Below are 11,682 nucleotides of genomic sequence, written 5' to 3'. Positions count from 1 at the left end.
ATAAATAGTTTACAACTAGTGAGTACAGTTGAGATGCTAGAGTACTGTATATTCTGTGACGGCAGGAAGACAAGCTTGGTTAAAACACACAAAAGCACATCTAGAGTTACACCACAGAAGTTTTCATTCATAACCAGATAGTGCAGAAAATCCTGTTTTTTATATATATATAGATATATATAGAAAAAGAGTCAAAGCAACATTCCATTTCATTGTAATTTTGTTTTTTTGTTTTGGTTTTTTTTTTTTTTTTTTTCAGTTTTTCCTTTTTTGGGGGGATGTTAAAAATTCCACCAGTGTTGTGGGGCGCACTCTCTCTTTCTTTCTCTCTCTCTCTCTCGTTAAAGGAAAAAACAAAATAAATTGAAATGAAGCAAAAAAAATAAATAAAATAAAATAAATAAACAGCATAATATATTCCAAGTGTTAATGAAAAAATGTCTTATTTTCTTGCATGCGGGTAAGCCAACCAAAACTTTGCAAGTTTCCAATATGACTCAATTGTAGCCTTTCGATGGTCACGCATATCTTTAAAACAAGTCTTTGAACAAGCAGGTTAATTTGGACGAAAGTTGAATAAAAATGTCCTGTTATCAGCCTTTCACTCAAGCTCTGACCCCAGATCAGAGTGTAAGCACAGCAATATCTGAATATAATTAAAAAACAAACAAAAAAAACAAAAACAAGAAGTAGTCGGAAAACAGGAGGCCCACAAAAAGGAGGCCTCCGTTAGAAAAACCAAAGGCAAGCTGCTCCTACTTGATCCCAACAATCATATAGAGTAATACTAAGATTCCACATGTACTATTCATTCCATTATATTTTGGTTTCTTTTTGATGTTAATCCTCTAAAAATATCTACATTATTTGACAATATAGCAGGCAAATTCCAGCACATGGTTTTTCAGTAATAACACACCACAGAACTCTGAGCTCCAACTTCACCTGCCTCCTTTTAGAAACCTGGAAGTTTATCTCTACAAGGTTGTAAACAATTACATTCTTTTTAAGACATAAATAAGTCAAAGTAATTCGAGCCATTGAAGCAGGAACAAGGCAACATGCCAACCAACAAAGATAAAATCTCTCTAAATATAATTTTATGAATTTATATGTATAGAATATATCCCATAAATGCTATCATTATTATTATTATCGTTATAATTATTATTATTTTGCTTTCCTCTTTTTCAACAGGTGCAAAACTACTGTGCAAGTTGAGCCCTACCACCTCAATACACATTTCTGTTTATGGATGAAATAAATTTTTACAGTCTGGAACATGTTCATGCCACACAAAAGAGGAGGCCTTTGCAGGCCAGGAACTCAGAAAAACTGTCTTTAAATATGCAGTCCACTGTGAGGCCCAGCCCATCAGAACCAAAGAACTCCAATAAAATTATAACCCTTTTAAATAAAACTTGGGTAATGTACATTCATGCAGGAGCAATAAGAATAATAACAATAATAATCAGAATCAGAATAATAACAGTTTTCAATTTAATTTAAACTATTACTGTATTAACAATGTTATTGTTGAAGGGAAGGAGTTTAAGGAGTTTAAAGTCGGTCCTGTTTTGCGGTTTATATTCGTCAGTAGTCTCCCTCCTCATCGTCCTCCTCCTGGTGCCACTGCAGACAGTTCATACATCAGCCGATCGCTTATACAGTACATGCTAACCAGTACAAGCGTATAGCCATACACACCACCATGGCTGGCACCATACACATACAACCACAAAAGCAGGATGGCTGTGTAGGTTTTGTTGCGCTTTTTTGATTGTATGTTGTTTTGTTTTTTATTTTATGCTTGCCATTACACTAATAATCGCTCCAATTTGAAAGGAGACAAGAGCTTCATGGGCTCACGAAATGGAGATGGGCTTTGTTCTTTTTTTTTTTTTTTGTCTTTTTTTACAGGACCGGCCCTGTGTTGATGGTAAATTATGCTCCAGGGTGAGGGAAAAGGACTGAAGTGAAAACTGGGTAAAATTTTGGGCAGACAAGGTTTCAGGAACGGTAAAAGTCTGGAGGAACTTGCCGAGGTGCCACTGAACTGCGAGGTTAGAGCTGAGATTAGTATCGGGGTTAGAGGCTGGTCTCCAAGCTGTGCAGAGGGCTGGCGGGGCTGGAGGAAGCGGCGGATTTACTGATGTCGATGGTGAGATTGATCCCACTGTCAATGGCGTTGTTGTTCTTGTTAGGAGACGAGGGCTGGCTGGAATACTTCCTCCTCCTCCGGGCAGAATCATCGTCTGTGTCATCAATGAGGGGGATGTTGGGTGTGGAGTCCTCTATCCTAAACTCGGGGTGTGTCATGAAGTTGTGGATTGACGTTCTGGAGTCTGGTTTTTCCAAGCCTTCATAGAGGGAGCTACGGAATGCATTCACAACTCGGATCTGTTGTGAAAAGGAGACGAGAAAGAAAAAAATGTGTGAGATGATGTCAGAGATTAAATAAAAGGGTCTGAGGGAACCTTGGGATGAGAGAAGAGAGGGAATTTGAAGAAAGACGGGGTAAAAGAAAGGAAGATAGTCCTCTAATTTGAGAACATAGATGTGTAGGAGCAGGAAAAAAGTGAGGGAAAAACATGAGAGAAAGCAACTTCAGTCTGTGTTCTGCTTTCACAAGATGACTACAGGTCACGAGTCAACTTTGGCGTGCACTAAGGAAAACTGTGAGGAACACAATCATAAAAAACACAAGAAAATCATACATTTCAAGAAAAACCAAAGCAACACAAACGCTCGTTGTAAGTATACGCTTTAGTCCAATGTGCTGTATACCTAGAAACAAGCCACGTTAATAAATGGAATGCTCACAGAAAAAGTAAAGGAGAATATCACATGCAAGTTTGAAGATATCTGGTGGACGAGGTCAGTAAGAAGGAAGGAGGTTAGATCTGAGAGATCCAATCAGGCAGTTTAAAAACTTCTTGAGGTACCAGAGCACTGTCTGGGACAATATCCACACAGACTCTGGATGGGACACACTAACATGTAAATATAGCACAGGGTGGGTGAAGCATGGTCCCAAAATGGAGAGAGTCTGCATGATGTTCGCTCAGTGCAAGCATTTCAGTGTAAAACTCCCACCAGCACAACACAGTGGCATGTAGACAACAAGCAAACACAGCAGGTTGAAATATTATGAAGACAAAAGTAAACACAAATCACATGCAACGAGACAACAGGTCGGTAAAGACACTCATGAACAAACAGATGACACAAAACAAGGAAGTGGATGTTGAAAGTAAGTTTTATCGTCAGTCTGACGGTTATAGCATGTTCTCAACTCCATGCACACCTCAGTAAACACTCAAGTATAAGTCCCAAACTGCTGTGTGGATCTTTAATTAAACTAAACAGGTTCTTGTATTTCTTTAAGCAAAACATAATGGAATGGTGTTGCAATTGCCTAAATCATGTCAGTAGCCTGAGGGATTTGCACATAGGAATACAAGAAAGTGTATTGGGTCATCTTGGCTGCATCAGTAATGTTCATGTCGGCATCACGTTTGTCTTGAGGGGATTGCTTAAAATGTGCTTTTTCTCGTTTTCTAACTGGATAGTAACAACATCATCTTGCATGTTTTAGACCTGCAAGAGATCACGGTGTCATGTTCAGTAAATAAAGTGCCAGATAATAGTGACAGCTGCTCATCACAATTTGAGGATGTCTGCTTGAAAGCATGTGTCAAACATTATCAATTATGTTGATACAAAAAGCTGTTGCCTTTTACATTTGCAAGCTGCAGCAGATGTTTTAGATTTTCACCGTACAGATTACTAAAGTAATAAACAGCAACAACAAAAAGATAATTACCAGGATATTGGGACGCCTGGTTTAGCTTTAACCTTATAAAAGCCACTTGCCCATAGAGGGTAATAATGATGTGTCTACCAGGATTCTGTTCTTGGTGGCTGCTTGTCTCAAGGTAACAGGTGAAGCACTGATCATACTGGAAAGGAATTTGAGGATTTCACCACATAAAGTACATAACACAATTTAAAGATTAAGAGTTTCAAGATAATTCTCTGCACAAAGTGGTAAAGGCTGGAGATTAGTGTTGAATGACATGCTATTTCCAGGCCCCTCAGGCAGAACTGCACTAGCCTAAACCAGATACAATCCTGCAGTAGAATCCAATGCATGAGCTCAGGAACAGCTTTTAAAATCACAGACAGCAAGCTTACTTTATTAGTACACTCACTAATGCAAGTAAAAACCCTACAAAGTTGTCTGCAAGTAAAACACTAAATCATGTCATGAAATCTGCCTCTTTATATAAAGAAATGATGGACAATGCAGGGAGTACTATTTTTAATTATTTATAGGATTTAAATATTTTTTTAAAAGTTGCATTATGCTTTTAGAAATTGTGTTGTATAAGGTTAAAAAATGAGATTATAATTTTATTGCACATTTTATACTGTAGTTCTGCTACTTTAGTAACTATGGTAGGATGGGGTTGTGGACACACTATATAAAAGAGAAGCCTTCCTGGATGAGGGTGTGTGTGACAGGATGTCTGACAAGTAACACTGATGGAATGCTAGGAAGGAGTGGGTAGGGGGAGTCAACTATTTGTCAGGGCTGCTGCAGAAAATCTGTTATTATGGCAACATGACAGTCAACTAATCTGCCAGGATTAGGTAAAAAGATTAAATGAATTATTGGTAGAGCACTAACTTGTAGAGATTTTAGCTCCACACATCTGAAATAATGCACTTTGTTTTGATTTTTATTAAGCAGATGAAGATTGCATCAAGACAGGACAGGTGTTTATGTGTGTACATATGAGAGTTTGAAAGAAGATGAAAGTGTTGTGGAGATACTAAAACAGCGCCTCCTTGTGGATTATTTTGTTTCTCCTTTCTGTTTTTCTTCATAGGAACTAAAACGTGTCTGAAATGTTGCAAGGTAGCAAAATTCTGGAAGTGTTTTAAGCCACAAAATCATACATCGTACAGATGCGTTCTTAATGAAATAATATAATTTCATTTAAATGTTGGTAAAATAACTTTTGTCTCAAGTCATTCTGATTTGCCACATTAATTGCAAACTTAAATATAAAGTAAGACAAAATTTGCCACTTATACTTGAATGTTCACCCAGTCTCTTTGTGAGTGGACTGGAATTAGTTCACATTAACGTTCGCTAAGACATAAAAATGAGAGGACTGAAAGATGGGATGATGTATGGGGGATGAGCAGAGGGAGACAAACTCACAACCTGAAATGTCACGCCGTGGGTATCACCCTTAGTCCTGCGCTCCTAGCACTCTGGGGAAACAAACACACATTGACCAATGAGAAGACAGTACACCCAACCATGGGAGGAGATATCAAGATGAATTTGAAACCAGAATGAACAGCAAAAGACAGAAGAAGAGAGAAAATGAAAAAAAGCACAGAGCAAAAGAAAGAAGACAAGACTTCAGAGATGCCAGCCTCAAAGTGGAAACAGTCATGGTAGTTTTCTTCTTTTTTTTTTTTTTTTTTTCAATTAACTAATTTAAATGATTGTTCATGACTTGGATGGCACCCCTGAAGCAAGTAGAGCAGACGAGCAGACTGACAGAGTTCTGACTCACGGCCAGTAGTGGGGGGAGCAGTAGCAGCAGTAGTGCTTGTAGGAGAAGAAAGGGCATTGGACAAGGACACGTGACTAGGACTAGAAACATTGGTTACATCCTGGGTCTGGCTGGTGGTGGATGACTGGCGTCTCAGAGCCCCTGCCCCCTGAAAGGAGGTGCCGCTCTTGAAGGTGTTGACTACTTCAATCTGTGGGGGGAGAGCGGGACAGGAGAGGACAAATGGCTGCTCAGAGTGACACAGACCAAATGGCAACACGGGTTGATTGGCTGGGTAAAGGGAGTACAGTGTCTCAGTCATGACAAAATGGAAGGGGGGGGGGGGGGGTCGTCTAAAGGTCAGGGTGTGGTATCCCATCAACAAAATGGTAAATCTGACAAGGCTTGGTTCACCCAAACAAAAAAATGAAAAAAAGTTTTTTTCTGTTATTGCAGCCATGAACATAGTTTAGTGTCCTTATTTAAAAAAAAAATCTTAAAAAGTAGAATTGCAAAGATTCAGATATAATTTTAAAAAAGGGGGCAAATAAAGATGAAATATCTTCACATTTCATTTCCTCTCTCACGAGCAGTAAAAACAGCATATGAAGAAGTACACTTTCAAGCTCAGCAATGCCTAAATAAATCTTACAGACTGAATTACTGGCTGGAGTTATAGAAATAAAGACAGAGACGTAACAAACTGTCGTTTTCTATTAACAAAAATTTGTAGATTTCAAATTCAGGTTGGTCAATTTTGTATTTTGCTTTACCATGTTTGGCTGCATCCATCAAACATACCATGCTATGGGATAGCTTCACCCAGAACCGTCAGTGACACATCAGTGAGATGAAACCAGGCTCAACACAGCCAAAACTGTCTCAAATATCACAGTGATACCGGTCTGCAGAGTTCATCACAGTAACAACAGTGCAGGGACTATATCCTGTTGTATTTAACCTTGAGGAATGACTGTCCACAGGTCCACAGTGATCACCGCTGTCCACCAAGGCAAAGCTGCATCTTCATGTTCCTAAATTACTCATCTTGAGATAAAATGACTGTACCTTCCACACGTAAACATCCTAAAGCACAGTTTAGCATTTCTCTAAGGCATAAGCTTTATCTTCCATTAAATTTGTAATTTAAAAAATACATGCATACATAAAAAAATACAGCAGACACTCCAAGTAACATCTTTGTCCTTTTTTGTGTTTTTTGATTTGATAAATCGATTTTATGAAAGGATTCAAAAGTAATGAGGAGTTCTTTCAGAGTAACTTCTATCAAAGTCTTGAGAACTCTGCATTATTTTCTTTTTTCTTCTTCTAGGTTAAATCAGTCTTGTGTAAAATGAAAAAGAACATGGGGATGGTATTTAAACTACGTCTAACACATGCCCTCACCTGAGTCTGGATACGGTTGAGCCCTCTGAACCACAGGATTTGCCCCCTTCTCAGCTCCCTTTCTGCATGGTCGATCTCCTCATTTTCTTCATTTACATCCTCTTCGGGTAACTCGTCTTTCTGAGTTAATTGTCCCGCCCTCCGCAGGAAGCGCAGCCTGCTGTTTGGTATAGTGGCTATTACCTAAGACCAAGAGAAGACACACCACTCTGTCAAATGGGAAATTGTCCCACTCAGAGATAGAATAAAACAAAGAAAAGGAAGTCAGGGAAAACAAATGAAGAGACAGAGCAACATGCTTTTGTTACCTGTCCCCAGACAAGCTCTCCCAGCCCAAGGAAAACACACCACATCCACTTTTCCAGGTTCAGAGGTTGACAGCTGAAAGGCTTCCCTCCAAACTGCACAATCACAATCTGCACAAAGAAATCATGCAATGTATACTTGGAGCAAAAGTAATAATTTCACCTTTATTGATAAACAATAAAACTAATCAGTAACAGCTGTTCACCTGTACAGCAAATGTTCCAAAAACAATGGAACAGAAGATAGGGTTCCTGAAAATACCATCAAAGACATTCCTCTCTCCATGTATTTTACGGGCATTTATCTCATTAAACAGCTGCATCATGACGAAGGTGTTGAAGATGATGGTGTAGTGCTCAGATGGAGGAGAGTGAAGAGGAGCATTGCGGCCACTGTCAATGTCAAATATTTGCTCACCTAAAAAGAACAGAGAACGCAGTGTGTTGTTAACTCCGAAACTGGTACTGTGTCATTGCTAAAGCACAAATATTCTGTACTCACCAACAAATAGAAGTGTGAAGATGATGATTAGCTGATAGACTCCATGTCCTAAGATGTTCTTTGTCATAGTGCTGGAAATAAGAGGCTTATTGCGACCATACGGCTTCCTCTTCAGCAGTGACTCTGTTGGAGGTTCTGTCGCCAGGGCCAGAGACGCAAAGGTATCCATGATCAGATTCACCCACAACATCTGCACTGCTTTTAGCGGTGAGTCCTGGGGAAATGAAACAGAAACTATGTAGGGACAGACACTAGCTGCTGGAGAAATTTTCACATAGCTGTACAGTATTAGCTTACATACAACATTCACTACAGTTTCACCATATTTTTAGTGAACTGCTCTCATCTGCTTTTGAACTTTAGATTAGCTAGCTGCTATGTTTTTTATAAGCCAGCTAGCGGGATTCTATAATGTGTGTGTCTAAGATTAATGCAAGTAATACTATTACTACAAATAGTGTTAATCCATCTTTTTAAATCCCTCTTACCTGTGTGATGCAGGCTCCAGTGAAAGCCACTATGACAGCTACAACATTGACAGTAAGCTGGAACTGAAGAAATTTGGATATACTGTCGTAGACGTTTCGGCCCCACATAACTGCTTTCACAATGCTGCTGAAGTTGTCATCAGTAAGAATGATATCTGACGCCTCCTTGGCCACATCCGTACCAGCTATGCCCTAGAACAGCAATGACAAGCTGCATTCAGACATGAACTGAATTTTAATTTTTTCCATTTATTTATTATTATTATCATTATTACAGAAAAAAGAGAAGAAAAGAGATGTTGTTTACATATAATTATAAACACAATTAATAGATTATAGACTATTTAAGCCACTTGTTAAAACAGAATGAAACCACCATGTCAAATGTGGAAACTTTATGTTTCCACAAACAATATACATTGATTTGGATTTTGGTCTGTGGAGCAGCTGAAAACCTATATTAAGCAAAAATGGAAAAGCAGTTCTTATAAGAAATTTTATCAGGTTGTTAGGGTTAGAACTGGAGGGCTGTGGTGACATGAGGAGGGAGGGTGGAAGACATGGGATTGTAAACAACATTCTGGCCCACACTCTAGACCAGTTGGTGGCAGTAATGCACCAATTTGTTTTTGCCAAACGGAAAAAGCATTATGAAAAAGAAGAAGAAGAAAAACAACTAAAACTGTAATAATTATGGAAATACAATGGTGGGGGTGATGTCAATATGCTGTACTCTGGCACAGTGGTTCTTTTTTTAAAATCAATAATAATCTAAGTTTAAATCTTCAATATTCTATCTTTCTACTACTTTAAGTAGAGATATGACTGCAATGGTTTGCACAATATTACAACTTCTTTTGGAAACAGTTTGGAATTGTATTGATCATTTTTGCTGCATACTGTATTCTTTTCCCAGATATGTACAATAACAGGAATCTCTCAATTCTAGCTGTGCACACAGCCCCTAAAAAATTCATACTCTGGACATGCGATCTCGCTTATTTGTAAAGATAATTATTAAGGATTGTTGGAGTGGAATAATAATAAGGGTTCAGGTTCTACGTCTTATATATTTTGTGATGTTACAGCACAACAAAAAGCATGCCTTTTAAAGCAAAGGCTCCATTTGGAAATGTTTATATTCAACATTAATTGCAGGAAGACTATACCAGTAAGGACATCTGTATGTGTACCTAACTTAATAAAGTCGCATAGAACTTTTCATTTGGGTGGAAATATCACCATGAGACCATCTGAGACCATGCCTTTCCACTGCAGAACATATGTAGATGCACTTTTATGTTTTTCCTAAAACAAAATTCCCTCTGACCCAAGAATCAAAGTAGTGGTTTCACATGGTTAGCCTCAAACATACTACAAACAAACACCTATTAGAGGTTGGAAAAGTTAGGATAATGTAAAGTTCACATGATTGCAGTAGTCAAAAAAGGGTTAGGGTTGCAGTAAAATAAACAAAAATCAGTAGGGAGAAGAAAATAATGCCTAACTTTTGATTTATCTAAATGAGAAAATCCAGTATTTGCTTCAGTAAAGACAGAGTAAGCGACTGCAGGTAAACTGCGTAACCATATTTATTCACTAGGGGGAGCTCCTAATCTGCAACGAAGACATCTTCATTTGTTGACTGAGATCAGTCTAATATTAATAAAGAGGATTAAATAAACAATAAATAAAAAGAGAAGAGCTGTTTTGCTTACCATGGCAAACCCGACATCTGCTTTCTTTAGAGCAGGTCCATCATTGGTGCCATCTCCTGTCACTGCCACCACCTGCCTCTGGTCTGCCATAGTGCTGTCAATAATGCCTGTCAAGAACACACACAGCAGCATATGCAGAGGAGCACATTTGTGGACCAACATGTTTTACTTTGATAACAATGTTACAAAAATGTGTTTTTAAAATTAATCCTGGTAAATCAGAGTAAAATAAAAAGAAAAAAAAATCTGCAACCAATTTACCTTTGACAAGTGTGTGTTTGTCAGTTGGGGATGATCTGGCCAGGACTCTGAGTTTAGGCCATACCTTATCAATACGCTCCTGTTCGACCTGAACGCGCACCCACACACACACAAACATTTGGGAATAGAAGAGTTAGTGGTTTCAGTTTAGGTATGTTTTTCTTTTTTATCAAGTCCTTGTCTCTGATTCAGTTACTCTGACAGCAGTTCTCGCACCTCTCCTTTCTCATTGCGGATCCTCCTGTTGAATTCTTTGCCATCAATGCAGAGGAAATCCTCTCCTGGACGGATGATGCCACACTTAACGGCTATGGCCCTGGCCGTGTTGATATTGTCTCCTGTCACCATGCGCACTGTGATGCCTGCACGCTGGCACTTCTGAATGGCATCAGGCACCTAAATTAACAGTTAGAACAGAGACACCAATTATTTAAGCCTCTATTCAAACATGCTTTAATACATATTGATTTTTCATCACCATCTAAACGGGTCTGGCAAAAAAAAAAAAAATTGTCAGCAGTTGCCTTGTAATAAATCATTCAGACATACCCATCTTTTATTTCTAGTCGTGGTTTTGAAAAATTGGTTTTAGTATGTTTTCTCACTTGTTTTGTTTTTCATCACCTCAAGAAGGAATTGTTGACTCTGCCATTTGGAGATGTGTGTGCAACTGGTTTTTAGAGCTTTAGTACTAACATTAGGTGTCTGCAATACAACAAATCTGCAAGATGGAAAGCCAAAACAATGAGCTATTATAGCCTAAGTTAAGTTGAACTTGATGTAACCTACGTACAGTCATGTGGTCTATATGTAATATTAAAATACTGATTAAAGTAACTTGCATACTGACACCGATGAAAATCATATATATTCTAATAGATCAGCATTTTGTTTGTTTATTTTCTTTCTATTAACTAAATATATATTAATACTTCCTTCAGACAATTTCAGTGATCTAGTGAATTAAATGTGAGATATTAATGCATGGAGTCTGATCCGTATTAACAACAGCTTGTAAAAGCACAACATTAATTCAGAAACATTTTTTCTTCCTTGGCAAATGTCACTGTGGGCGATCTGCTCTGCAAACCCACACATAAACAAATGTGTCCACATAAAGTAATGAGAACTTACATCGATTTGTACACACATGCAGCACCGTTTTTTATGTGTTTCTCTGTTTTGAATACAGGTACAGATGGATATCACTCTCACACATGGACACTCATGAATATGTGTACCTTGCACAAGCACGTGGAAGCACACTTGGGGGCGCAAACACACAGTTGTACACATACACACAAACACGTGTCTAGAATGGAATATGATGTAATTCACCACCCTAAAGTATACAGGTACTGTACATTAACAAAGTCCAGTCAATCTGACCACACATGTAAGCATGAAGGAAATGCTGATAAGACA

General features: G+C 38.3%; 1 protein-coding gene across 10 annotated transcripts in view; it reads right to left on the bottom strand.

Moving 5' to 3' along the window:
• Nucleotides 1–273: 273 nt before the first annotated feature.
• The window catches only part of atp2b2 (ATPase plasma membrane Ca2+ transporting 2), a 134,991-nt gene continuing 123,582 nt past the window's right edge, over nucleotides 274–11,682 (bottom strand). For 6 of the 10 annotated variants that reach the window (XM_041980139.1, XM_041980138.1, XM_041980135.1 and 3 more), the window contains 9 exons: nucleotides 10,474–10,653; nucleotides 10,258–10,345; nucleotides 9,997–10,103; nucleotides 8,279–8,470; nucleotides 7,791–8,004; nucleotides 7,495–7,706; nucleotides 7,292–7,399; nucleotides 6,984–7,166; nucleotides 274–2,400 (listed from right to left, as the gene is read on the bottom strand). In XM_041980139.1, the coding sequence (XP_041836073.1) occupies nucleotides 2,089–2,400; nucleotides 6,984–7,166; nucleotides 7,292–7,399; nucleotides 7,495–7,706; nucleotides 7,791–8,004; nucleotides 8,279–8,470; nucleotides 9,997–10,103; nucleotides 10,258–10,345; nucleotides 10,474–10,653 (1,596 nt within the window). In that variant the 3' untranslated portion in view covers nucleotides 274–2,088. Of the gene's footprint in view, nucleotides 2,401–5,236; nucleotides 5,287–5,597; nucleotides 5,788–6,983; nucleotides 7,167–7,291; nucleotides 7,400–7,494; nucleotides 7,707–7,790; nucleotides 8,005–8,278; nucleotides 8,471–9,996; nucleotides 10,104–10,257; nucleotides 10,346–10,473; nucleotides 10,654–11,682 lie in introns of all 10 variants that reach the window. The other 4 variants (XM_041980141.1, XM_041980144.1, XM_041980142.1 and 1 more) reach the window with 3 other exon arrangements.

The sequence above is a fragment of the Melanotaenia boesemani genome, chromosome 3 (assembly GCF_017639745.1).
Source record: "Melanotaenia boesemani isolate fMelBoe1 chromosome 3, fMelBoe1.pri, whole genome shotgun sequence".
Taxonomy (NCBI): domain Eukaryota; kingdom Metazoa; phylum Chordata; class Actinopteri; order Atheriniformes; family Melanotaeniidae; genus Melanotaenia; species Melanotaenia boesemani.
The sequence above is the reverse complement of the archived record's forward strand: the minus strand, read 5'-3'. Positions and strand labels throughout refer to the sequence as shown.